This window comes from Acomys russatus, chromosome 21, assembly GCF_903995435.1.
Source record: "Acomys russatus chromosome 21, mAcoRus1.1, whole genome shotgun sequence".
NCBI lineage: Eukaryota > Metazoa > Chordata > Mammalia > Rodentia > Muridae > Acomys > Acomys russatus.
The window spans coordinates 60,947,576-60,974,018 of NC_067157.1; the positions used below are offsets into that span (position 1 = coordinate 60,947,576).

A 26,443-nucleotide genomic window follows, 5' to 3' on the forward strand; every position below is an offset into this window, starting at 1 on the left:
TGTATAGATTTCTAATTATGAAGTACAGATTATAACGGATTCCTTAGCAAGAAAGAGATGTCAAGAACATGCTTTGTCTTTATTGAAAACATTGGTCAAAATATGAAGCAACCAAAGGTGGAAAACACCTGGCTAAAGGGAACAAAGCCATAGATGTATGGATGCTCAAGCTTGTGTGCGTCAATGGCAACTACTGTGTCTCTGCATGGTAGACACTGGGCCACAGGACTTATGCTTACAGTGTTTGGTTATGGTCTTTCTTTCACTCACTTGACTTTCTTGAAATAGGAATGTTCACTCTGTTCCATTGTATGTGGAAATGTATAGCCCATTTGTCTTCTGCCTTTTCTACTTTCTTTCCTTTACCAGACATTATCTCTATTTGTAGCATAGTCTAGATTCACATAGAATATCCTTTTCAATTCATGTCAGAAATTCTATGATTACAGACATTAACACAGTAATCATCTTCTCTTTTTGCATATTTTATATGATCCTACATCCTTTTGAACCTTTGATCTTATACGTGTTTGACTTCACTTTTACAAAACACAGGAGCTAAAATAACTGATGGTGTCATAAATTGTTTCAATGTTGTTTGCATTTTAAGACAAACATGAGAATATAAGGGCCAGAGAAAGAATGTTATAATTTGAATATACAGTGATCTTCCAAGTATCTGTGTTGAAAACTGAATCCTCAGTAGACTTTACCAATAGAAAATGAAAGAAACTTAAGACATTGCATATAGTTAGGTGTACAAAGTGCCTCTGACAACAGTTGTTTTGTTTTGGTTTTGCCCCTAACACTTGGGCTAAAATCTCTCAATGTCACTCTAGTTCTCTTTTCCTCTAAACATCAATGCTTCATGTACCCTCTACTACCATGCTCTGCCTCAATACAAACTGAGAAAAAATACATTAGAGTCATGATAGGTAGATTTCTGAGATTCTGTGAGACAACAGTAACATGTCCTCCTTTAAACTTATTTTTCAGTTTTTCCCACAATTATTCACAGCTGTCAAACAAGATTTCATAGCCAAGAAATATTCTTGACCTCTTTCATCTTAAAGTAAAGCCATTATGTTTTTGTCACAATGACAAGAAATCATGACAACTCTAGAAATATTGTAGTATTAATGAAAGCTTTTTGCACAGATAAGTTAAAGTCTATTTTTCCTTAGTTTTCTGTGGCAAAATGCCCATTCCTTCAGAATTGATTCTGAATTTATTTTCCTTACAGTTCTGGAGAACAGCAATCTCCTGAATTAAACTCAAGGAGAAAAAGAGCAGTGGGTGTCCTGAAGACACTTCAGAACATAGTTTAATGCTAACATTTATACTTCAAAAAAAACTTCCATATTCTCTGAAAACTGAGCACCACCTTCATAATTCTGTTATGATTTCTATTGTAGCCACCACTCTGTTTAGCTTATCCCCTCTCTTTATATGAGAAGCACTTGTGATTACATTCACATTATTCATATATTTCAGGATGTCCATATCATTTCAAACGCACAACTACATTGGACAAGACCTTTTCATATGTCAACTTCAATTGTTTCTTACTTCTAGAGAATAGATTTGAATAGTTATGGAAAGGTTCATGAGATCCATTATTTTTCAACTATTAACTACTAACGTCTCTTTAAAATCTTACCTTTTTGAAATCTGAAAATAATGAAGGCCTATTTGTTAAGAAAGAGAAAAGAAAGACACCTAAATCTCATGACATAAAGATATTTATATAATGTGTCTGAGCCTGAGCTTCAGGAGAGTTGTGGTTCTTTTTATAAGGCAGCAGTGCTCACTACTGTAAAATCAATACACACATTTTAGGAAGGTACAATCCAAAAAAAATCATTTATTATTGACTTCAACTTAAGGCCCATTAGTAAAAGAAGGTTGAATGTTTTTGGAATTCCCTTCATGCTTGCACATACCATTAAAGGAGCTGTGATGAGAATTTAGATACCAGATGGTCTGAAAACTAATGATTTGCTTGTTGTTTTAGGTTGAGAGGTGCTGTCATCTTCCAGCTATCATCCATTAACAGGTTACTGAATAAAATTTCTACCAGATCCTGGGGCTATCATGTGATAAAGCAGAACTGTCTGCCAAGCATGAATGAAAAAACAGGCATAGAAACAGCTGGTAGATATCAGTAGAAATAGAGTGAAGTGAAGATACAGAGAAGGCCGCATTCCTGTGTAGTCCATAACTGCTGTGTGGGACTCTTGATGGGGAAGGCGTTGGTTGTTGTTTATCTTGAAGAAGCTGCTCTCTGACTGGTGTTTGCTCACACTCACCTGTGGAATCCAGGCCCCTGCTAAATCAGTAAGTTCAGTCTCAGGCTGCAGCACTTGCCATTCACAGTTGTGTTTCTAAAAGAACCTAAGGGTTCCCTGGCTCCAGGAGAAGGTTGCTGAAGCCTGAAAAGATTCTACTTTTTCTGATGATAAATAAGGCTGGATGGCCAAATTAAAGGCACAGATGTGTGATCTGTGGTATTCAAAATCTTGTGTTATAAAGCTGCACAAACATGTATATTTCTGCATCATGGCTTATTTGGACACTATGGCACACATGGAGATGGTGAGTTTGCAGCATAAATCAAAATAATGTCTCTAGTTACTGCTTAAAAGTTAATGGTAAGATATCATTTGTAATACAGACAGAGCCATGTATTTAGTTGCAATGTTTCTGTTACAATATTCAAGTCTATCATCACTAGTCAAACCTTTATGCTGAGTAATTGTGGAAAATAGTAGGAAATGGTAGAAAAGAATGAATATGTAGGGCCTCAAGCTGATTAAACAGTAAAGTCCATGTAGTCTGCGAGGATGAAATACCTCTCTCTTCATAAGGAATTGGAATTCCAAGTGACAAAGGGTCATGGTGTCAATGTGTTATATGTTCACCTGCTGTTAGTTTCCACTTATGGAACTGTAGGAAGTATGGTTAAATCTGTAAGATATTATCTTTTACTTTTTGGAAGTGGCCCTGGTAAATTATTCTTTTAATTTAAAGAAATGTCTACTGCAAACTCCCAAACCATTCATAAGGATGATACATACCTTTTTATATTTACTTATTCATTTATGTATATGAATGCTCTGACTTTATGCACACCACAAGAGGGCATCAGATCACACTATAGATGGTTGTGAGCCACCATGTGGTTGCTGGGAACTGAATTAAGGACCTCTGAGGTTTGCTTCATGACCAACAATGTGATCAATTTTAGAGAACGTTCCATGGGGTGCTGAGAAAAAGGTATAATCCTTTGCATTTGGGTGGAAAGTTCTGTAGATATCTGTTCGATCCATTTGATTCATGACATTGGTTAATGAGGTTATTTCCCGGCTTATTTTATGATTCAAAGACCTATCCTTGAGTGAAAGAGGGGTGTTGAAGTCTCCCACTATTAATGTGTGGGTATCAATGAGTGGGGCAAGCTTTGTTAATAACTCTTTTACAAATGTGGGAGCCCTTGTATTCGGAGCATAGATGTTCAAAATTGTGATGTCTTCTTGGTTGACTTTACCTTTGACGAGTACGAAGTGACCATCCTCATCTCGTTTGATTAATTTTGGTTGAAAGTCTATTTTATTAGATATTAGAATGGCTACCCCAGCTTGCTTCTTGTGACCATTTGCTTGGAATATTTTTCCCCAACCTTTTACTCTGAGGCAGTGTCTTTGGAAAGCTATCTGGCGCTTTCTCAGAAAAATGGGAATAGGGCTTCCTCAAGACCCAGCCATCCCACTCCTTGGAATATACCCAGAAAATGCCCTACCACATAACAGGGACATATGCTCAACCATGTTCATAGCTGCTCTATACATAATAGCCAGAACATGGAAACAGCCTAAGTGTCCCTCAGTAGAAGAATGGACTAAGAAACTGTGGTGCATTTACACAATGGAATACTACTCAGCTATTAAAAACGAGGAATTCCTGAAATTTGTGGACAAATGGATTGATCTAGAAATTATCATAATGAGTGAGTGCACCCAGAAACAAAAATAGACAAACAATATATACTCACTTATATCAAAACACTAGTCCAAGGGATACGTACCATGAAAATCTTTACTTACCAAGAAAGTGGGTCAGAGGAGAGGATATCCAATTGAGACTTTAGGCAAGAGTAGCATGGAAGAAAGAGGAAATAGTAGGACCCACAGGGTCCTGGAAACCTACAAGAAAAACTTTATGACAGGCGGATCTGGATCCTTGGGTCCTCCTCAAACTAAGGCACCAGCCAAGGAGAATATAGGCAGTAAGCTTCGAACCCCTACCAGAACCTAGCCGACAAACAAAAATTTATTCTTGTTACATCTGAATGGTTACCTCTGCCCTTGTAACCTCCCATTCTTCCCTCCCTCCCATTTTCCCCTTACCCCCCTCCCCTATGACTGAGCCTGAGGGGGACTTCCTCCCCCTTTATATGCTCATAGGGTATCAAGTCTCTTCTTGGTAGCCTGCTATCCTTCCTCTCTTATTTTATTTTTAACTAATTCTTTTTACATACTTACTTATATCGTTGTACACACAGACACACACACACACACACACACACATCAAAAAACAATAAGGAATTACATAAATGTTTAATTTATGGTGTAAAACTCTCCAAATGTTCACTTTAAAAAGCAGTAAGAAAGACTTTCACATATACTCTGGTGCCTCATATTTGACCACGTCCCCTGAATGGGGAGACCTGGTGGCACTCAGCGGGTGCCCTCAGTCACAATCATAGGGGAGGGGAGTAAGGGGAAAATGGGAGGGAGGAAAGAATGGGAGGATACAAGGAAGGGGGTAACCATTGAGCTGTAATATGAAAAAATTAATAAAATAAAATTTTTTAAAAAGCAGTAAGAATATTGGAATATAATTTTATTCTCAGGCTGGCCTTATACTCAGTATGCAACTTCCACACCCCAACCTACTGCTAGGCTATAAATTAAAACAGCAAATGAGATAGGGTTTCTCTAAGTTGTAGTCACAAAAGAGAAGAAAGATTCATAGAAAATTGACACTCTAGTATATTTGCTCAAGAAAGGTAACATTTGAGAGATTTTCAATGAATTCAATTTAAATTGAGTAAACTTTTAAATTTTTTGTTTGCTTGAAAAAAATTATTTGAGTGAATTAAAGATTTAATAATCCCTTCTTTGTTGTGTAATCTTTCACAGTGGATATCTTGTTTATACTCTCAATATATTTTGATATATACCATTTGAACTAGAGTTTACATAAATTAGAAATATCATATATAATTTAAAAACATTAAAAAAGAATACATTCTCTGGAGAAATACGCATGGTCTGACTTCCATCATCTGGGTACCCTGGGCTTGTGCTTGGTGCTGAGATCAGCAAGCCTTGCAGCTGTGCCCTACTGGTTCCCATTGATTTGCATGCACTCACTTCAAAGCCTTGGGGACTGATTAATATACCAGTCACACTCTGTGCAGTTGTCATTACAGTCTGGACTCAGCATAGACATGAGGGCTCTTGTTCAGTTCTTTGGGCTCCTGTTACTCTGGCTTCCAGGTAAAGAAGAACTAAAATGGGGATTTTACCTGTTATACTGTGCTTGGTGTTGACTGGAATTTGGGGAAAGTCCTCTCTGTTATTCTATTTTTGTTTTTATTTTGTCTCCACTCCTAGGTGCCAGATGTGACATCCAGATGACCCAGTCTCCAACCTCCCTGTCTGCATCTCTGGGAGAAAGAGTCACCATCAAATGTCGGGCAAGTCAGAACATTAATAGTGCTTTAGCATGGTATCAGCAGAAAGCAGGGAAAGCTCCTAAGCTCTTGATCTATGCTGCAAAGTACTTGGCAGATGGGGTCCCATCGAGGTTCAGTGGCAGTGGGTCTGGGACAGATTATTCTCTCAACATCAACGACCTGTAGCCTGAAGATAGTTCAACCTATTACTGCCAACAGTATAATAACCTTCCTCTCACAGTGATACAAGTCATAACATAAACCTCCATGTAAGCAGAAGTGAGAGGCTGGCCTAACCCACATGTTTTTCCTCTCTAGTCATACACTGATGCTGTTTCTCGGATGTACCAGGATTTTTAACAAAGCTCGTGGAGATGCATTTGTTTTGATAGAAGAGGCTAGCTAGTTTTCTGTCATGTAACTATCTTCTTTCTTTTCCTCTTCAGCAAATCAGATTACCAATATCTTTTCTGCCTTAACAGAGGACACAGTCATTCCCCATGAGAAGTCTGTATTATATCTCTACTGGGACTCAAACCAAAGTATGGATGTTACAGTGCACATTCCATCACATACTGTTTAAATACAGAAAATTAAATTAAAATATCCAGTATTTAAAAGCAAGAAATACTACTGAGAGAAGCTTATAATAGAAAGGACTCCTGATTTTCTTACAAAAGCTAGAGCACATATGTAAGAGAAAGAAAAAGCTCCCTATCTACTCTGCTGTGTCTTAAAATTCCAGCAGAGGGGGTTGATCTTAGCTGTCTGCAGCACTTCACATAGGATTTTTTCTGTCTCCTATTTTCATTGGTCTGCTTATCAAATAATCTTGACAAATACCAATAATATGACTTTGAATTCCACTGTGTGAAGTGGAGTACTTCCACTGCGCCTATATGAATACTTCCACATTTGTGAAATCATAGATTATAATGAGTTGTCTTAAACATGTTTCCAAAGGTTGTATTAATAAAGAATTGTTACCCCAGAGCATAGTTTTAAAAACAAAATATAACACCAACACAACACAACAATAGTAATCTATACTCATTGTTTTCAAAATGTGATCTAATTCTTATCACTTTATATGTTCAATTCATTTAACCACCTATCTGTGAACCTACAGTACACTCTAGCCAATGGTCAGAACATTCTCCACTGTTGAGTGGAGAGTGGGATATGTCTTTCTCATGTACTCTGGTGCCTCACATTTTACCATGTCCCCTGGAGAGGGAGACCTGGTGGCACTCAGAGGAAGGACAGCAGGTTGCCAAGAAGAGATTTGATACCCTATGAGCATATACAGGGGGAGGTAATCCCCCTCAGGAACAGTCATAGTGGAGGGGAATAATGGGAAAATGGGAGGGAGGGAAGAATGGGAGGATACAAGGGATGGGATAAACATTGAGATGTAACAAAAATAAATTAATTTTTAAAAAAAGAGAAACAAAAAAGACTCAGATTCTTCCTTTGTATCAACTCCTGTTTGTAGTTCTAACTTATCTCTGCCAACCAAATATCTTCAAACAACATGGCTTGATTATCTCAGTGTTCTGGAGCACAAAATACACATTGATCTATATAGGCAAGGCATGCAGGAGATTGGAGATATGGTTCAGTGGTTAACAACACTGGATGTTTGTTCAGTGGACCTGGATACAGTTCCCAGTTCCCATATAGATGCTCATAAAGCTGTAGAACTTTAGTTTGGGGCAATCTGACCAAGTCTTTTGGCATATCCAGGCACAAGACAGGCTCAGGCTACATATATACACATAGAGGCTATTGCATATAGCTATAAAATAAAATCAAGTCTTTAGAAATAATCAAGAAGTACAAAGTGCTGTGTTCCTCCAGAAAAATAGAAGAGACCATCTGATTTCTGCTTTCCCAACTCCAAGATAGAGACTTTCTCACCATGTTGTATGGCCTCTTCTTTCATGGCCTCAGCATGCCCTTTCATTGTCATAATCCCTATTGGGTATAACTGCCGTCCCTTTCATTATTCAATCCCTTTTGAGTACAGTGGTCACCTTGATATTTTAATACAATATTATTTTTTGAATACTTATTTTATTTTCAATTATGTGTAGTTTAAATTTGCATATATATACTGGGAACCAAGCTCAGGCCATCTCTAAGAGCAGTAGATGCTCCGTGTGTGTGTGTGTGTGTGTGTGTGTGTGTGTGTGTGTGTGTGTGTGTGTGTACATATGAGGATGTATTATGGGAATGAAATTTCCAAAAGGTCAAAAGAAAGTTGGAGTTACAGTTAGACCCATCCAGCATGGATGGTGAAAAAGGAGTTTAGGTTCTCTCCAAGAAATTTACATGCTCTTAATTCCTGAGCCAAATCCCCAACATTCAGTAAAATTATAAATATTAGGGATTATTCATCTTACCACAAATTTCATCAATCTGACTTGTCTGTTCTATGACAAAATAGAAATATTTTTAAATTATTTTATTTACTTTACATCTCTATTCTAACCCCTCCCATATCTCCTCTAGTCATATCTTCCCTCCCTCATCTCTCCTCCCTGCCTACCCAGTCTTCAGAAAGGGTGAGCTTTCCTCTCCTATCATCTGACCCCAGCCTATCAAGCCTCATCTGGACTGCCTGTATCCTCTTCCTCTGTGGACTGGCAAGGCCACCGTGAAGGGGAAAGTAATCAATGTGTGGGCACCAGACTCTATGGCAGAGATATCCCCTACTCCCCATATTATGGGACCCACAAGGAGGCTGTCCTGCCTATGTACTACATCTGAGCAGTCTAGGTCCTTTTCTTCCATGGTCCTTGGTTGATGCATCAGTCTCTGCAGCAACCCCGCCCCAACTGCCACACACTTGTTGGCTTCATTGTTTTCTTGTGGAGCTCCTGTCCCTCCCAGGTCCTTCTATGCCCCAACTGTTGTTAAATGTGTGATTTAATAATGTTTATTATCAGGCCTATATTATTGTTATTGCAATATAACCCACTAGCAATCAATCAAGACACAGACACCTGTTATATTCTAAAAATAGCCTTAGTTAATCTGCAGCAAGGCAGATATTAATACTCTAAACTACTTCCCATAATGGTATCCCATACCTGTCCCAATCTCATGCCATCTGCCTCTAATAATTTTGAACAGGATACCTCCCATCCATAATCCCAAATACTTGCTAATATTCTTCATCTGGGCCAAATCCTCCATACATACTGGCCATGTATTTCTCTTCCATGTAACCCATGGCAGCCTTCTTCTTTTCTCCTTCTGGTCTCTCTTTTTCTGAGGAATAGAAGGGATGCAGAATAGGGAGAGATGGTATGGCTGGATGAAGAGGAGGGAGGGGGCTACAACTGGTATATAAGGTAAATAAGTAAAATTTAAAAACTGAACATTTTGAAATATTAAAAATAGTCCTGGTGTGACTTGATGTACAGGGGAGGGTTTGTACAGTAGGAGTGCTGCTTCCTTCTTCTGAGTAGAAGGGGAACAGAGAAAGGAGAAAGAGGGTGGAAGGGCAAGATCAAGTGGAAAAGATGAGGGGAGCTGTGGTCAGGATGTAAGATAAACAAGTAATAAATATAATTTAAAAAATAACCCTGAAGGTCCACTTCCTAAGCAACAGAATAGGAAGACACACAGATCTCAAGGTGAACAAGTATTTATTCAATATGTATGATTTAACCCATACTTTCTTAGGAAGGTATAATCTAAACCAAACCATTTAATATGTAACCCAATCTAAGGCCGATTGGTAAGGAAAGTTGAGTGTTTTTGGAATTCCCTTTGTACTTACATATATCATTGAAGGAGGTGGGGTAAGAATTCAGATCCCAGATTCCTGGCCATAATATAATTTGCTTATTGTTTTAGGTTGAGAGGAACTGTCATCCTCTGTTATCATCCACTGAATGTGCCCTGAGTGAACCTGACATCCCGAGAAAGCAAGACTGTCTTCTAAGCCTCAAAGATAAGAGAGCCACAGATATAGCTGTTAGATGTCAGCAGGAAGAAAGTGCAGTGAAGAAGCATGTAGACCAATACACTGTTAATCCATCCCGAAGCTGCTGGGCTGTACTCCCAATGGGGAGGATGCCCTGTATATTGAAGAAGCTGCTTTATGACTAGGTTTTCTTTTTCTCACCCACCCATCACTCAAGTCCAGGCCCCTGAAAAATCATCAGTGTTGTGCTCACATTTAAATACTGTATAGTCTTTCATAATTATGTTTCTAAAAGACCTCAAGGAGTCCCTGGATCTAGGACAAGTGTCTGAAGACTGAATAGATTCTATTTCTCTTAACGATAATTAATGCTGGATGGCCAATGCAAAGACGTATTTATGTTACAAAGATGCTGACACATTCCGGCATCTCAGCTTGTTTGGAAACTGAGAAGCAGATGAGGAGGCTATTGACTAAATCAGGATAATTTATCTAGTTACTGCTCAAGAGTGAAAGGTGAAAATATCATTTGTAATACACAGCAGAGCCATGTATTGAGTGGCAGTGTTTTGTGTTATAGTATTCAAGTCTATCATCACTAGTCAAACCTTTACGCTGAGAAACTATGGGAAATAGTAGCAAAAGGCAGAAAATAGCAAAATATGGAGCATCCCAAGCTGACAAAATGGTGTACCCGTTTCCTCTGTCATATGAAAGTACCTCTCTCTTTATATAGAATTGGAACTTCAGGTGATATAGGTTGCTGGGCTCAAGGCTTTCTTTGCATTCTTTGTAAGTATGAATAAGCCATAAAAGCTCATTTTAATCAAGTAAACATGGTCCTGACAAGTTATCCATTTAATTTAAAGTAATGGCTACTCCATACTCCAAACATGTCACAAGGAGAATACATAATAAATATTTTTTAGCCAATCAGAATTATTTGAGTGAGTTAAAGATCTAATAGACTCTTCTCTGTTATATATGCATGAAAGCAGGGTATTCTTCTATATTATACAAGTTTATCTTTGAAATATATTATTCAAAATAGTTTGGAGAGGATCCAAGATGGCGGCGAGCAGTGTGGACCGTGTTGGGAGGCTCCAGTGAACAATTCAGGGAATTGCACAGATTTCTGACCCAGGAACACCAAGGTCCCCACACCACCGCAGCGGGAGTGCTCCACAGTTCGGAGGGACCAGGGTGTGGAGGACCTGCGTGCCCCTGCACATGGGAGGAGCACGGATTTTCTCAGATCAGAGCAGCAGCAGCAGAGGCGGCAGCAGTGGCAGCACCAGTGGCACCAGCGGCATCAGCGGCACCAGCGGCACCAGGGGCACCAGCAGCAGTGGCTGAGGTTTGCAGCTCAGAGCCTTCCGGTGGAGGCGATTGGTGTGGTGGCACTTATTGCTATGAATTTTCCTCTTAGCACTGCTTTCAATGTATCCCACAAATTTGGGCATGTTGTTCCTTCATTTTCATTGAATTTCAGAAACTCCTTGATTTCTTTCTTTATTTCTTCCCTGACCCAGGTGTCATTTAGCAGAGAGTTGTTTAGTTTCCACGTACGGGTAGGCTTTTTGTTATCTCTGTTGTTGTTGAATTGCAGCCTAAGAGCACGGTGATCTGATAGGATACAAGGTATTATTTCAAGCCTCTTGAATCTATTGAGGCTTGCTTTGTGACCTACGATATGATCAATTTTGGAGAAGGTTCCATGGGGTGCAGAGAAGAAGGTATATTCCTTCTTGTTTGGGTGAAAAGTTCTATAGCTATCTGTTAGATCCATTTGATTCATGGAATTGATTAATGATGTTATTTCTCGGCTTAGTTTCTGTTTCAATGACCTATCCTTCAGTGAGAGTGGTGTGTTGAAGTCTCCCACTATTATTGTGTAGTGATCGATGTGTGGTTTAAGCTTTTTTAGCAGATCTTTTACAAATGTGGGTGCCCTTGTATTGGGAGCATAGATCAGAATTGTGATGTCCTCTTTGTTGACTTCACCCTTGATGAGTATGAAGTGTCCTTCCTCATCCCTTTTGATTAATTTTTGTTGAAAGTCTATTTTGTTCGATATTAAAATGGCTACACCTGCTTGCTTCTTGTGACCATTTGCTTGGAATATTTTTTTCCAACCTTTTACCCTGAGGTAATGCCTTTCATTATGGGTGAGATGTGTTTCTTGAATGCAGAAGAATGTTGGATCTTGTTTATGCACCCATTCAGTTAGTCTGTGTCTTTTTATTGGAGAATTGAGGCCATTGATGTTGAGAGATATTAATGACGAGTGACTGTTAAGAGTCTTAATTTTGATGTTGTTTCCAGTTGAGCGTTTGTGTAGTTGTGTTTTTGCCATGGTATAGTTATCTATTTCCTGAGTAGTGTTGGTTGTAGCTTGACCCTTTGGGATGGAGTTTTCCTTCTAGGACCTTCTGTAAAGCTGGATTTGTGGATAGGTACTGTTTGAATTTGTTTTTGTCATGGAATATTTTGTTTTCTCCATCAATGGTTATTGATAGTTTTGCTGGGTAAAGTAGTCTGGCCTGGCATCTGTGGTCTCCAACGGTTTGCAGGATCTCTGTCCAGGCTCTTCTGGCTTTTATGGTCTCTGCTGAGAAGTCGGGTGTAATTCTGATAGGTTTGCCATTAAATGTTATTTGGCCCTTGCAGCTTTTAATATTTTTTTCTTTGTTCTATATGTTTTGTGTTTTGATTATTATGTGACGGGCAGTTTTTCTTTTCTGGTCAATTCTATTCGGTGTTCTGTAGGCCTCTTGCATGTTTATAGGCATCTCTTTCTTTGGATTGGGGAAATTTTCTTCTATGATTTTGTTGAGAATAGTTTCTGGGCCTTAGAGTCTGATATCTTCTCTTTCTTCAATGCCTACTATCCTCAGATTTCTTCTTTTCATGTGTCCTTGATTTGTTGGATGTTTTGTGTCAGGAGTTTTCCAGATTTGGCATTTTCTTTAATGGTTGATTCAAGATCTGTGATTGTATCTTCTAGGCCTGAGATTTGTTCTTCCATCTCTTGGATTCTGTTAGAAAAGCTCACCTTTGTGTTGCTTGCCTTCTTCTCTGAGGTCTCACATTCTCATTTTTCTTGTGTGTGTGTGTTTACCATTGAGTCCATTTTCATCTTCAGATCTTGAACTAATTTTTTGATTTCTTTCATCTGATTGTTTGTATATTCCTGAGTTTCTTCCATTGCCTCTTTATATGTCTTCAGAGCTTGAACTGTTTTATTGATTTCTTTCATCTGGTTGTTTGTATTTTCCTGAAATTTTTCCAATTCCACTCCATGGGCTTCTTTTATGTCTCTCACCTGTTTGGGTGCTTCTTCCTGCATTTGATTATGAATTTTATTTGTTTCCTCCATTATCGTCTTCATTACTAAGGATTTGAGGTCATTTTCTTGTATTTCCATTGTGTTTGAGTTCTCTGGGTTGTTTTCTTTGGGATAGCTGGGATCTAGAGACGCCATATTGTTTTGGGTTTTTCTTTGTGTATGCTTTTACGCTGTCCTTTAGACATCTTGCCATCTATGTTTGTGTTGGTTAGCTTCCAGAGTTGGGTGGAGGGAGTATGATGATAGATTCACCTGTTTTCTCATGATTTCCCTTGGCTGGAAGCTCTGATGCTTCACTGGTGTGGATGGCAGGAGGCTAGCCCCATTGTTTTGTACTCTCACAGCCAGTGATCCTCAACACCCCTGTACTGTGAGTCCTGCAATCATTCTCGGTCTCTGAATGTGTGTTGGGTTAGATCAAAGTGTCCACAGCCTTCTGTGTCCCCTGCCATGACCAGCCAGGGACACTGGGCCTGAACCCTGCGGCAAGCTCCATTAGATTCTCAGGGCCTGAACCGTCTGCCGAGCGCAGCTAGAGACTCTGGCCCCAAAATGCACACAGAGTCCAGCCAGAGTTTCAGGGCTGGGACTGCATGCCAAGCTCAGTTAGGTTCTTTGGGCCCAAAGTGCGTGCCATGGTTAGTTATAGTCTCAGGGCCTGAACCTCCCGCCAAGCTCAGCCAGGAATTCTGGACCCAAACTGCACACAGGGCCCAACCAGTCTCAGGGCCGGGACTTCGCAAAAAGCTCAGCTAGAGTCTCTGGGCCCAAACTGCCTGTCCACCAAGCGCAGTTAGGGATTCTGGCCCCAAACTGCATGCTGATCTCCACCAGAGTCTCAGTGGTGGAATTATGCACTGAGCTCAGCTAGGGACTCTGGACCCACACTGTGCTGAATTCAGCCAGGGACTCTGGGCCTAAACTGCACAGAGAGTCCAGGCAGTGTCAGGGCTGTGATGTGCACAAAGCTCAGCTAGAGTCTCAGGACCTAATCTGCCTGGCAAGTCCAGCTATGGACTCTAGGCCGAATCTGCATGCTGAGCTCAGCCTGTGTCACAGCAGCAGAACTGCGCGCTGAACTGAGCTACTGTCTCCACAGTGGAACTATACACTGAGCTTGGCCTGCATCTCAGGCAGAACTGCTCGCTGAGCTGAGCTAGCATCTCAGGTGGAACTCCGCACTGAGCTGATAGTGTCTCTGCGGCAGCACTGCGCACTGAGCTGAGCTTGGGACTCAGGGTCTGAACTGCCCACTGAGTCCAGTTTGCGTCTCAGGGCACATTGAGGCCCAAATCCTGCCCAGAGTCCCCTCTCCCACAGCAACTCCAACCGGCCACCACACCAATCACCTCCACAGGTGGGCTCTGAGCTTCAAACCTCAGCCACTGCCCCCGCTGCCACCGCCCCCTCTGCTGCCGCTGCTGCTGCTACCGCTGCCACTGTGATCAGAGAAAATCTGTGCTCCTCCCGTGTCCAGGGGCATGCAGGTCCTCTGCACCCTGGTCCCTTCGAACTGTGGAACACTCCTGCTACAGTGGTGTGGGGACCTTGGTGTTCCTGGTTCAGAATTCTGTGCAATTCGCTGAACTGTTCACTGGAGCTTCCAAACATGGTTCACACTGCTTGCTGCCATCTTGGATCTCCTTTTGTTAATGTTCTTCATCTGGGCTGAATTCCCCATCCATGCCAGCCAAGTGCTTCTCCATCCAAACCATGGCGGCCTTCTTTTCCTCCTTGGGTCTTTCTCCTTCCTCCTTGTGGTGGTCTTTCTTCTTCCCAGAATGCCTACTGATATTTTTGAGTTGATTTTGTATCCAGCCACATTGCTGAAGCTGTTTATCAGCTGCAGGAGTTTCTTGGTAGAATTTTTAGGGTCACTTATATATACTATCATGTCATCTGCAAATAGTGATAGTTTGACTTCTTCTTTTTCTATTTGTATCCCCTTGATCTCCTTTAGTTGTTATTGCTCTAGTAGGACGTCAAGTACTATGTTAAAGAAATATGGAGAGAGCATGTATAAGTCAGAGTTTCCCAAGGAGCTGGAACAGCTGAGGAAGTTCTTCAATGGAGGAATGAGCTCCAAAACACCTGATGAGAGCCTGAGAAGCCATTTTGGGCAATGAGGAACACTCACTGACTTTGTGGTAATGAGGGATGCAAACACCAAGGGAACCAGGGGCTTTGAGTTTGTCCCATACACCACTGTGAAGGAAGTGGATGCAGCTATGGATGCCAAACCACACAAGGTGGATGGAAGATTTGTGGAACCCAAGAGAGCTGTGTCAAGAGAAGATTCTCAGATACCAGGTGCTTACTTAACTGTGAAAAAGGTGTTTTGCTGGAGGTATTAAAGAAGACACTGAAGAACATCATCTATGAGATTGTTTTGAAGAGTAAGAGAAAATTGAAGTAATTGAAATCATTTCTGACAAAGGCAGTGGGGAAAAGATGGCCTTTACTTTTGTCACATTTGATAACCATGACTCTGTGGATAAGATTGTTATTCAAAATATCATACTGTGAATGGCCACAACTGTGAAGTAAGAAAAGCTCTGTCAAAACAAGAGATGGCTAGTGCCTCATCCAGCCAGAGAGGTCGAAGTGGCTCCAGAAACTTTGGTGGTGGCCGTGGAGGTGGTTTTGTTGCCAATGACAATTTTGGTTGAGGAGGAGAAAGCTTCAGTGCTTGTGGTAGCTTTGGTGCCAACCATGGTGATAGTGGATATAGTGACACTGGAGATAACTAAAATGGATTTGGTAATGATGGAAGCAATTTTGGAGGTAGTGGAAGCTACAATGACTTTTGTAATTACTACAATCAGTCTTCAAATTTTAGACCAATGAAGGGAGGAAACTTTGGAGGCAAGAGCTCTGGCCCTTATGATGGTGGACACCACTACTTTGCTAAACCATGAAACCAAGGTGGCTATGGAGGTTCCAGAAGCACCAGTAGCTATGGCAGTAGCAGGAAGTTCTAATTACATTACAGCCAGAAAACAAAGCTTAGCAGGATCGGAGATCCAAAGAAGTGATAGGGAAGCTACAGGTTACAACAGATTGTGAACTCAGCCAAGCACAGTGGTGGCAGAGCCTAGCTGCTACAAAGAAGACATGTTTTTAGACAATACTCATGCAAAAAGAACTACTGTATGTGTGGCTAACTGTGTAACAGGCTTTTTTAGTTTCTGTTCTGTGGAAAGTGTAAAGATCCCAACAAAGAGTTTTACTGTACACCTTTTTTTCACCCATGGTGTTGATTGCTAAATGTAATAGTCTGATCATGACACTGAATAAATGTGTTTTTTTTTAAATTAAAGAAATACATTCTCTGGGCATGTATGTGTGGTCTGACCTTAGGCATCTGGGGGCATTGGGACTGTGCTAACTGCTGAGCTGAGCAAGCCTTGCAGCTGTGCCCATCACTAACTAGTTCCAGTGATTTGCATGCCCTCACTGTACATCCTTGGGGACTTCTTCATATATCAGTCACACCCTGTGCTGTTGTCATTGATGTCAGGACTCATCTTGGATATGAAGACCCTCGCTCAGTTCCTTGGGCTCCTGTTTCTCTGGTTTCCAGGTAAAAAGGAATATACTGGAAAATTCACTGTTGCATTGTGTTTAGAATATACTAGCATTTGAGGGAATGTTCTCTCTTATCATGCTTAACAATGTGGGTATTTATTATGCCTCCACTCCTAGGTGTCAGATGTGACATCCAGATGACTCAGTCTCCATCTCCCTTGTCTGCATCTCTGGGAGACACAGTCACCATCACTTGCCAGGCAAGTCAGGGCATAAGTAGTTATTTAAGCTGGTACCAGCAGAAACCAGGGAAAGCTCCTAAGCTCCTGATCTATCGGGCAACCAACTTGGTAAATGGCATTCCATCAAGGTTCAGTGGCAGTGGGTCTGGGAGAGATTATTCTCTCACCATCAGCAGCCTAGATCCTGAAGACATTGCAGATTATTACTGTCAACAATATGATGAGTATCCTCTCACAGTGATACAAGTCATAACATAAACCCTGTGAAAACAGAAGTGAGAGGCTAGGGTAACCTAGCTGCTCTTCCTCATGAGTTACTCACCAAAAGTGTTTCTTAGATGTTTTTGATAGAAGAGAATAAATATACTGTAACTCTCTTTATTTCTCTTCATCTCTAGCTATACAGAGTACCAGTGTCTTTTCTGCCTTAACAGAGGACACAATTATTACTTGTGAGGAGTTATATTCCCAGAAGGGACTCATAAAGAACAGTAGAAGTTTCTGTGGACCTTCCAAGCATACATTGTTTAAATAAAAAAATCTAAATTCCAGTATTTAAAAGGTAGACAAATATTACAGGGAGAATCTGATAATAGAAAGGATTCTTGGTTTTTTTATTTTCTCACAAAATCTAGAGCACAAGTGTCATAGAAAGGGAAGGTTGCCCAAGCATGATCCTTTGCTGTGTTTTGAAATTCCAGTAGTGGTTATTGAGGCTCTCAGTTGTCTGCAGCATTTTATACAGTATTCTTCTGGTTCCCTTGTCCACTCTCCTGCTTACAAGAATCAAACAATAATAAATCTTGATCATATGGCTTTAAGTCCCACTATGAAAAGTGGAATACAGGTATGTCTATATGAATCATAGAGAATGAAGAGTTCTTAAACATGCTTCCAGAAGTGATATTGATGAATATATTATATCATAAAATATAGTTTTATAAACAAAACAAAACACTGATACAACAGCAGTGATCTATACTTCATTCTGTATCTTTCATTTTTTTAACAGAAATCTTACATAGCTAAGATATATTTCCTGTCTCTTTATGAGGTCCCATTCATCTACCAACCTATCTGTGCACTTACGGTACACATAATCTTAACTACCCTAATTTTGTACCATAGGAAACAGTCTAGTCAGATGATATAAAATTTTCTTAGCTGTGCTGCACATTGACATTCTACACAAATTCTATCCTGTGTTTATCAACTTCAGAGTCTCTTTCAGCAATATAAGAGTTGGATTACTTTGAGTTTATGTAGAAATTGGAAATGATATACATTCAAACAAATTTTTCAGGTATGCAACGACACACTATGTCCACACATATCCACAAATACAAATAAATAAATCAGTGGACATCAGTTTTTTATTCTATATATAAGGAGGTTTGTGTTATAATCACAAATATGCACAGTTGTGATTTAAAATAATAACATTCTCAACAATCATGAACATAAATATTTTCATAGAGCTCTGAAGATGTAAGATCACAGATAAATACTGAAGGATACCAAGACTCTGTGCCATGAGTAACATGTGATGATCCAAATTACACTTCTCTTCTTTGAAGTTTTCGATTCTATTTTAACTGTAATATGTATTGAGATTTAATACTAAGAGATAATCTCATACACACATAAACAGAAATAAATGTAAATATAAGTTTATTTTTAAGTGAATACATAGAGACAGAGAGATGGCTAAGTGGTTAAAGATGCTTACATTTCCAGAACATCCATGTTTTTGGATTCTAGAATCTAGTGTGGTGGCTAACAGCTACAAGGAACACTATAGGCAGGGGAGCCAATGTCCACTCTTGGCATTGTAGGTACTTGCATACAATTGCCAAAAAAGGAGAAAGAATGGAGAGAGAAGAGCCATAAGTCAAAAAAATAATAATAAAGATTTAAATTTAATTAAGTTTTTAAATTTATTTACTTATTTATTAATTTTATATCCCAATCATAGGCCCTTCTCTCATTTCCTCCTGGACCCATACTTCCTCCCTCTTTACCCACTCCCTCATCCCTATTTCTCAGAAAAGGGGAGCACCCCTACCTTTTCAGTGACAGACCCTGTGCCTCTTACTAGAGGACCCACATGAAGTCATATCTGCCCATCAGCTACATCTGTGTAGAGAGCCTGGGTACAGTCTATATATGATCCTTGGTTGGTGCTTTAGTCTCCACAAGATCCTCTGGGCCCTAGTTATTTGGTTGTGTTGGTTCGCACTCCCACCAACAATGGAGAATTGTTCCCCTTTTTCCATATCTTTGCCAGCATGGACTGTCACTTGAGTTTTTTATCATAGCCATTTTATCTGGTATATGATAGAATCTCAGAGTCATTTTGATTAGCATTTATCTGATGAATGAGGGTGGAGACCAGACCTGGGGAGAACTGGGGCAGAAGGACAGAGGACCTACTGAGAGAAGAAAAACTGTGGGCATCTCTATGACAAAGTGGAGACCAAGAGAAAGTAGGCTTCTTGGAGGATATTGGGGTGAATCTAGTTGTGACTCTAATATCAGGGGTCTTGGAGACTGAAGAGGACACCCTCTAACTAGACAGGACTCACAGTGGAGGGAGAGACTGTCCAACCCACCCACAAAAACTTCAACCCAAAATTTATACTGCCTACAAGATGTGGAGGGATAAAGATGGAGCAGATGGCCCATCCTGAGTCCCACCCGATGGGAGAGCACAAACTTCTGCCACTGTTAACAATATTATGCTATGCTCACAAACAAGAGCATAACATAGCTATCCTTGAGATCCTCCACCCTGCAGCAGATCAGAAAAAAAAATGCTGAGACTCACAGACAAACATTTAATGAAGCAAAGGGACTCTTGTGTAAAAGTAGGTGGGACAGAATGACCTGGAAGTGACAGGAGCTCCACAAGAAGACCAACAGAACCAACTAACCCTGGCCTAGAGATGCTTACAGAGACTGAAGCACCAACCAAGGGCTGTGCATAACCTTGACCTAGGTCCCCTACACAGATGTAGCCAATATGCAGCTCAGGCTTCTTGTGAGTCTCCTAGTAAGGGGAGCAGGGTCAGTCTCTGACATGGATTCTAGGGCTTGCTTTTTGATAAGTTCCCCCTGGCAAGGCTGTCTTGACACTTTTTAAAAAATATTTTGTACATATGTTTTGCTTGCATGTTTGTAAAATCATTACATACATACATAGTGGTCACAAAGGCCAGAAGAGGCACCCCTGGAACTGAAGTAAAAGATAACTGGGTTGCTATGTATGGACCTAGAATCAAACTCAGTTCTCATTCAATAAAAGCAATCCTCTTAACTACTCCTCATTCTCTCCAGTTCCAAAAGAAAAAAAAACAACAGTGGACATTGACTCCCCTGCCTATAGTGTTCCTTGTAGCTGTTAGCCACCAAATCTGGATTCTGGAAATCCAAAAACATGGATGTTCTGGAAATGTAAGCATCTTTAACCACTTAGCCATCTCTCTGTCTCTATGTATTCACTTAAAAATAAACTTATATTTACATTTATTTGTGTGTATGTGTGCACATGCATGCATGTGCGCATACTGCATATGCATATGTTTGTGGGAGTCAGTGTCTACTTTCACTACATTCTAGAGATGAAACTGAGATCATCAAGCCTGGCAAGTGTATTTTTACCTAAACCTTTATCCATGGAGAAATCTCTCTCCTGGAAAAGTGTTTTTGTTTTGTTTTGTTTCATTTTTTAAAACAAATTCCAGCCATTCGATTTACCAATAAACACCCTAGGAGGCAGATGCTGGAGTGAAGCCTGTTAGTTTAGAGAAGCAGAGAAAGCTCTCAGCTGACCTTCCTACTCAGCCAACATCCCAGAAGGAAAAAGCTCCTTCTCCTCCACGCTGTCTTAAAAACTCTTCAAACTGAGTGCCCTTCCTTTTTCACTCTTTAATCCTCACTTCAGGTGGTTACAGCAGATGCAGATGAATGATGACAATCTCTCCTTTGAGGTCAAACTGGGGGAAGATGTTTTCTATTCTTTTTCTCTAAATTTTGTATTATTTTTTGCCATGTACATTTATATTATTATACATAAATAAAAAACTACATAAGCAAGAAGAATCACGAAACAGTCAGGGATTATATGAATGTTACATTCAAGACCATATAGTTTAGTCTTACAATTAACCTTAGTTGTTGAGAGGTGAAGATGTTTTTAGGTCTAGATAGATGTTTTAAGTTGATAAAGATGAGATATGATAGATATTGATTCTCATTCAGAATTCGAGCATCACCAAGATAGGAAAGATGTTTTCTACAGTGTTGCCAAATACTATTAGCCAAAACACCATGAATGGGGGAAATATTTTACTGAGAAATTCTACAGGAAACAGAGTCTAAATCCTTAAGTTTAATTGCTTGGCAAAAAAAGTTTTTTATTTTTCATTTGTCTTAATCATATCCCCAATACTTTCCTTGCAATATGAAACACTGTAGTAGTAAATCAGGTATAATGATAAAATTACCATAACGTGGTAATCACTGGTGTCTAATAGCATGGTCTCTATTTAACCATTTTGTTAAAATGTGAACCAATGTTTTAAGAGTTGAATATTATCCCCTGATTTGTCTCAACCCATAAAAACAGTTGTCACATTAACTTAATAACCTGAACTTGAACCTTGGAACTCACAATAAGAGGAATGTGGTAACTAGCAGCTGTAGTCTAAATAATTACAAAGAGAAGTGATAAGGAAAGACAGGGAACCACAAGAAATCCAGGGTCAGGGTCTCAGTACACAGTGTAGCAGACGTAAGTGAGGCTATACACCAACAAGGTAGAAATGGAGACGTGACTCTTAAAACCTGGCTTCTGAGGGGAAAGTGTTTTTTTTTTCTTTATTATTAATTTATTCATATTACATCTCAGTTGTTATCCCATTCCTCCCTCCCTCCCACTTCCTCCCCCATTCCCCTCCCCTATGTCTGTGACTGAGGGGACCTCCTCCCCCTGTATATGCTCATAGGGTATCGAGTCTCTTCTTGGTGACCTATTATCCTTCCTCTGAGTGCCACCAGGTCTCCCCATCCAGGGGACATAGTCAAATATGGAGCACCAGAGTTTGTGTGAAAGTCAGATCTCCTTCTCCACTTAACGGTGGAGAATGTCCTGTCCATCGGCTAGTCTGGGTAGGGGTTCAAAATATACTGCCTATATTTTCCTTGGCTAGTGCAATAGTTTGAGGAGGACACCAGGGCCCAGACCCACCTGTAGTTTTCCAGGACCCTCTAGATCCTTCTATTTCTTCATTCTCCCAGGCTACTCACACCTAAAGTCTCAATAGGATGTCCTCCCCTCTGACCCACTTTCCTGGTAGGTAAAGTTTTTCATGGGGACATACCCCTTGGACTAGTGTCTCGATTTAAGTGAGTATATACCATTTAATTCTTTTTGCTTTTGGGTGAACTCACTCATTATGATAATTTCTAGTTCAATCCATTTGTCCACAAATTTCAGAAATTCCTTGTTTTTAATAGCTGAGTAGTATTCCATAGTGTAAATGTACCACAGTTTCTTTATCCATTCTTCTACTGAGGGACACGTAGGCTGTTTTCATGTTCTGGCTATTATGAATAAGGCAGCTATGAACATGGTTGAGCATATGTCCCTGTTGTGTGGTAGTGCATCTTCTGGGTATATTCCAAGGAGTGGAATAGCTGGGTCTTGAGGAAGTCCTATTCCCATTTTTCTGAGAAAGCGCCAGATAGAGGAAAAGTGTTTTTTTATCTGCACTTTTATCCAAGGGAAAAATATCTCTGACCTGAGAGACTCTTTATTTGTTTGTTTGTTTGCTTGCTTATTTATTTATTTATTGTTTTTTTGTTTGTTTTATTTTAAAAATAAATGTCAGTAAAACTAAGCAATGGTAAGCAATTTACTAAAAGTAATAAAATAAGGACTTATATTTAAAATACATAATTATGAAAATACTGGAAGAAACAAACTTGAAATGCATAAAGAGATTATTTTATTTTACTTGCACAAGAGTATAAAAGCACAAGAAAAGCTTTAGTTTTCCTTTCTGGCTCTCCTTCCCTTTTCATGCATGCCTTTTTTGCACTGCCTCGGCTGGGATCTCAGACATCTCTTCCCATTTTGAATTTAACTGGAAATATCCAAAGAAACATTTTTTTATTTTGACTGGGTTTCTGATAGTGTGCATTGGAAATATCTTCCTTTTTCTGTTTATGTTCCTTCAATAAGTGTCCTATAATGAACTGATATTTGTGATGTTGAAACATGACCCAGCACAGGTGAGTCACAGTCATTTCCAGCAAAGCTTCTCTGCCTCATGGTTGTAGCTATTCTGTGCCACCTTCCACATTCATTTTTTACATTAATAAAATAGAAAAATATTTTTCTGAAAGGTGTGATAAAAAGCTATCATAAATTTTGTGATAAGGGACATGTTTAAAGAAAGCAAATGATGCCAGAAAATGAGGATTATTTGGGGTTCTAAAGTTAATTCAGGCCCCTTCATGTACATACCACAGAAAAAATGGGGTAAATGAGTCAGAGGGATGTCAGTGGATGAAAGGTCACAGTAAGTTCTGGGAGAGTAGCTGAGATGGGAAAGACAAGGCTGGAAATGGTTTGATTGCAGGAGCTAGAGCAGAATGAGGAAGAGATCTGATTCCACTATCCCACACCACTGCAGCCATAAGTGTCCTCAGGTCCTTCTGTATTTTCCCAACTCACATCTTTGTTATTTCATGACTATCACAAAATAAGACCATTAACTTGGAGAGAAAAAAGGTTCATCATTGAGTTAAGTCAGAGCAGGAACTCAGTGCAGGAGCCCAGAAGTGGGATTGAAGCCGAGACAATGGATTCTAATCCAAGACCACCTGTTCAGGAATGGAGCAGTCCGCAGTGGGCTGAGCTCTCCTACATCAATCCATAGTCAAGAAAATCTCCCCAAACACTTGCCCACATTCCAGTCTCATGGAGCTGACCAACCATCAATGGGGGAAGAATATCCCCTCAGAGGTTCTCAACACCCCCAGATATCAAGGAGACATCATGTTTCATATGTATTCCAGTGATTTCAGACATGCAGGCAGATGACTTTACTCATGAAGCTTTCTTTCCAGCTCTAAATCTCACATGTCACCTTATAAGTTATTTTTAGCATCAGTAGTGTATTCTTGTATTGTAAATATTGAGTAGTCTGGTCAGTATTTTGTATGCATGCAGAAGGAAAACTTAATTTTTAAACTTCCCTCTTGAGGCAGAATGATGTTTGCAGCCAGAAGAGGTAGGTGACTAAAAAAACAGCATCACCCACACGCAGTCACAAAATGGCTGATCCATATATGAGCTCATAAAAATTGTGATAGCTCATGCAAACCTGCACAAAGTCATATTAGACAAAATCCTAGATGAGAGAAGCAGAAATAGACACAAAGTTCTACCCCTAACCAAGAAGCTATTTGTAGTTATACCTGCTGGCAAAGGAAAAGCCAGTTTCTCCAATGTTATGTCATACTCTCCAATGTATTGTCACAATTGTATATTGGAAAAAATACCATGTATTTCACAAATGGTTATTACATTTTACTACTACTTTTAAATAAGACTTTACAACTATTAATGACTTCTAAAACTTCCCATCATTTCCTTTGTAAAGTTGTCTTTAAAAATGAACCAAAAATAACTTCCTCTCCACTCCACCCTTCCCACTTCCACATTCTCCTACTTTCTTCATTTTCCAATATGGAGATATTACATTGGAATTTCTTGTCCTCAATGCATCAAAAGCAGAAAATTCTATCCATACTTGAATTTTATATTTCAGCATAAAATTACTTAAAAGAAAAAGCCTAGTGTCAAAGGTTTAAGGCAATATCAGTCACAGCATAATGAAATAAAATTCCTGTTATGTGAATCCCAAAGTTGGATCTGAAAAGACTCCTAGCAGTGGAGGGGGCAGGACCCCAACCAACCCACAAAAACATTGTCCTACAAATTACCCTGCCTACAAGATGTACAGGAATAAAGATGGAATAGGGATTGAGGGAATGGCCAACCAATGACTGCCCCAACTTGAGACTCTGACACTATTAATGATTCTCTGTTATGTTTACAGACAGAAGCCTAGCATGGCTGTCCTCTGAGAGGTTCCACCTAGCAGTGGTCAATACAGATGCTGAGATTCACAGTCAAACATTAGGCAGAGTTCAGGAAATCTTGTGGAATAGTCAGAGGAAGATAGAGGAACCCAGAGGGGACAAAACTCTTCAAGAAAACCAACAGAGTCAATAAACCTAGATCCATTGGGACTCACAGAGACTGAAACACCAACCAAAGACAAACATGGGCTGGACCTAGACCCCATACACATATGGAGCTGATGCACAGCTTGACCTTCATGTGGGTCCCCTAGCAAGTGGAGCAGAGGATGTCTCTGACATGGACTCTGTTGCCTGCTTTTGGATCACTTTCCTCTCACTGGGCTGTCTTTTCTGGCCTCAGTGGAAAAGGTTGCACTCAGTCCTGATGGGAGTTGAAGTTCTGGGGGGGGTGGGAATGGAGGGCTCCCATTCTCTGAGGAGAAGGGAGAAGGGAAAGGAGGAAGAAGGTGGGAGGGTGAGACCCAGAGGAGGGAAGTGAGAGGGCTGCTATCAGGATGTAAAGTGAATAAATAAATAAATGCAAAATGGTGTGGGGTAGGGAATCTAAGTATGGCCAGTGTAGGAACATGTGTCTTATTGACCAGAACTGGAACTGATAAAAGGTTATCCACAATTGGATCAATATCAAGGGAAATAAAGAGTTTGAAGGCTTTGGCTGAATCTAGTAAAGAGAGTATGAAATGCAAATGTGGGAGTCAATTGTTGACACACTCAGCCTGCGACACACATTAGTTTGCTGAAGCAGGTAAATCAGTGGTCGGTGATGAGCCAGATGTAAACTGAGGTGCATTTCCAATGGAGAACCTCAGAGTTCCATGGTATTTACTGTTGTATCTGTAAGCTCAATGACAGGTGACACATCGCATAGGACTTTGGCTCTGTAATTACTGTCAGTCTTTTGTCACTCACTGATTTCCTCAGAGGAACTTTTACCCTACAGTCTCTATTTACAACATGTACACTCTATAAGTGTACTTTTATTTACCTATCACACTGTAATATTTTGTATCAATTGATTGTTTAGACATGCTTAAATCTATAATTACATGCTATTGTGTGTGGGAACCAGGCCCAACTGGGCTGTCTGCCTGTCTTGCTGTTTCATGTCCTGTTTTTAGCAACTTCCGTGTCTGTGCTTATGTTGGTTAGCTAGTCATGTTTACTGCTCTGAGAACGCACCCTTCTCCTCCTCAGGACTTTCCCTCCTATGTGCAATCACCTCTTGAGGGATTTCACCTGCGAGTGGCATTCCTGTTTTGCTGCCTATAAAAAGGCTCTTTGTACACTGAATAAAAGCTGCCACTGCTGCTGCTCTCTTAGCACAAAGGACCTGCTGTCTTTTTTTTTTTTTTTTTTTTTTTTTTTTTTTTTATTAATTTATTCTTGTTACATCTCAATGTTTATCCCATCCCTTGTATCCTCCCATTCCTCCCCCCCCATTTTCCCATTATTCCCCTCCCCTATGACTGTTC

The 26,443-nt window shown here is 40.0% G+C and overlaps 1 pseudogene and 2 gene segments (V, D, J or C); all 3 read left to right on the forward strand.

Moving 5' to 3' along the window:
- Positions 1-26,443, forward strand: part of LOC127205014 (immunoglobulin kappa variable 2D-29-like) — a 551,636-nt gene that overhangs the window by 412,820 nt on the left and 112,373 nt on the right.
- LOC127205018 (immunoglobulin kappa variable 1D-13-like) lies at positions 5,513-5,926 on the forward strand. The segment is given in 2 exon segments: positions 5,513-5,561; positions 5,679-5,926. Coding segments are annotated over 2 exon segments (297 nt in total).
- Positions 15,042-16,007, forward strand: LOC127205013 (heterogeneous nuclear ribonucleoprotein A1-like; annotated as a pseudogene).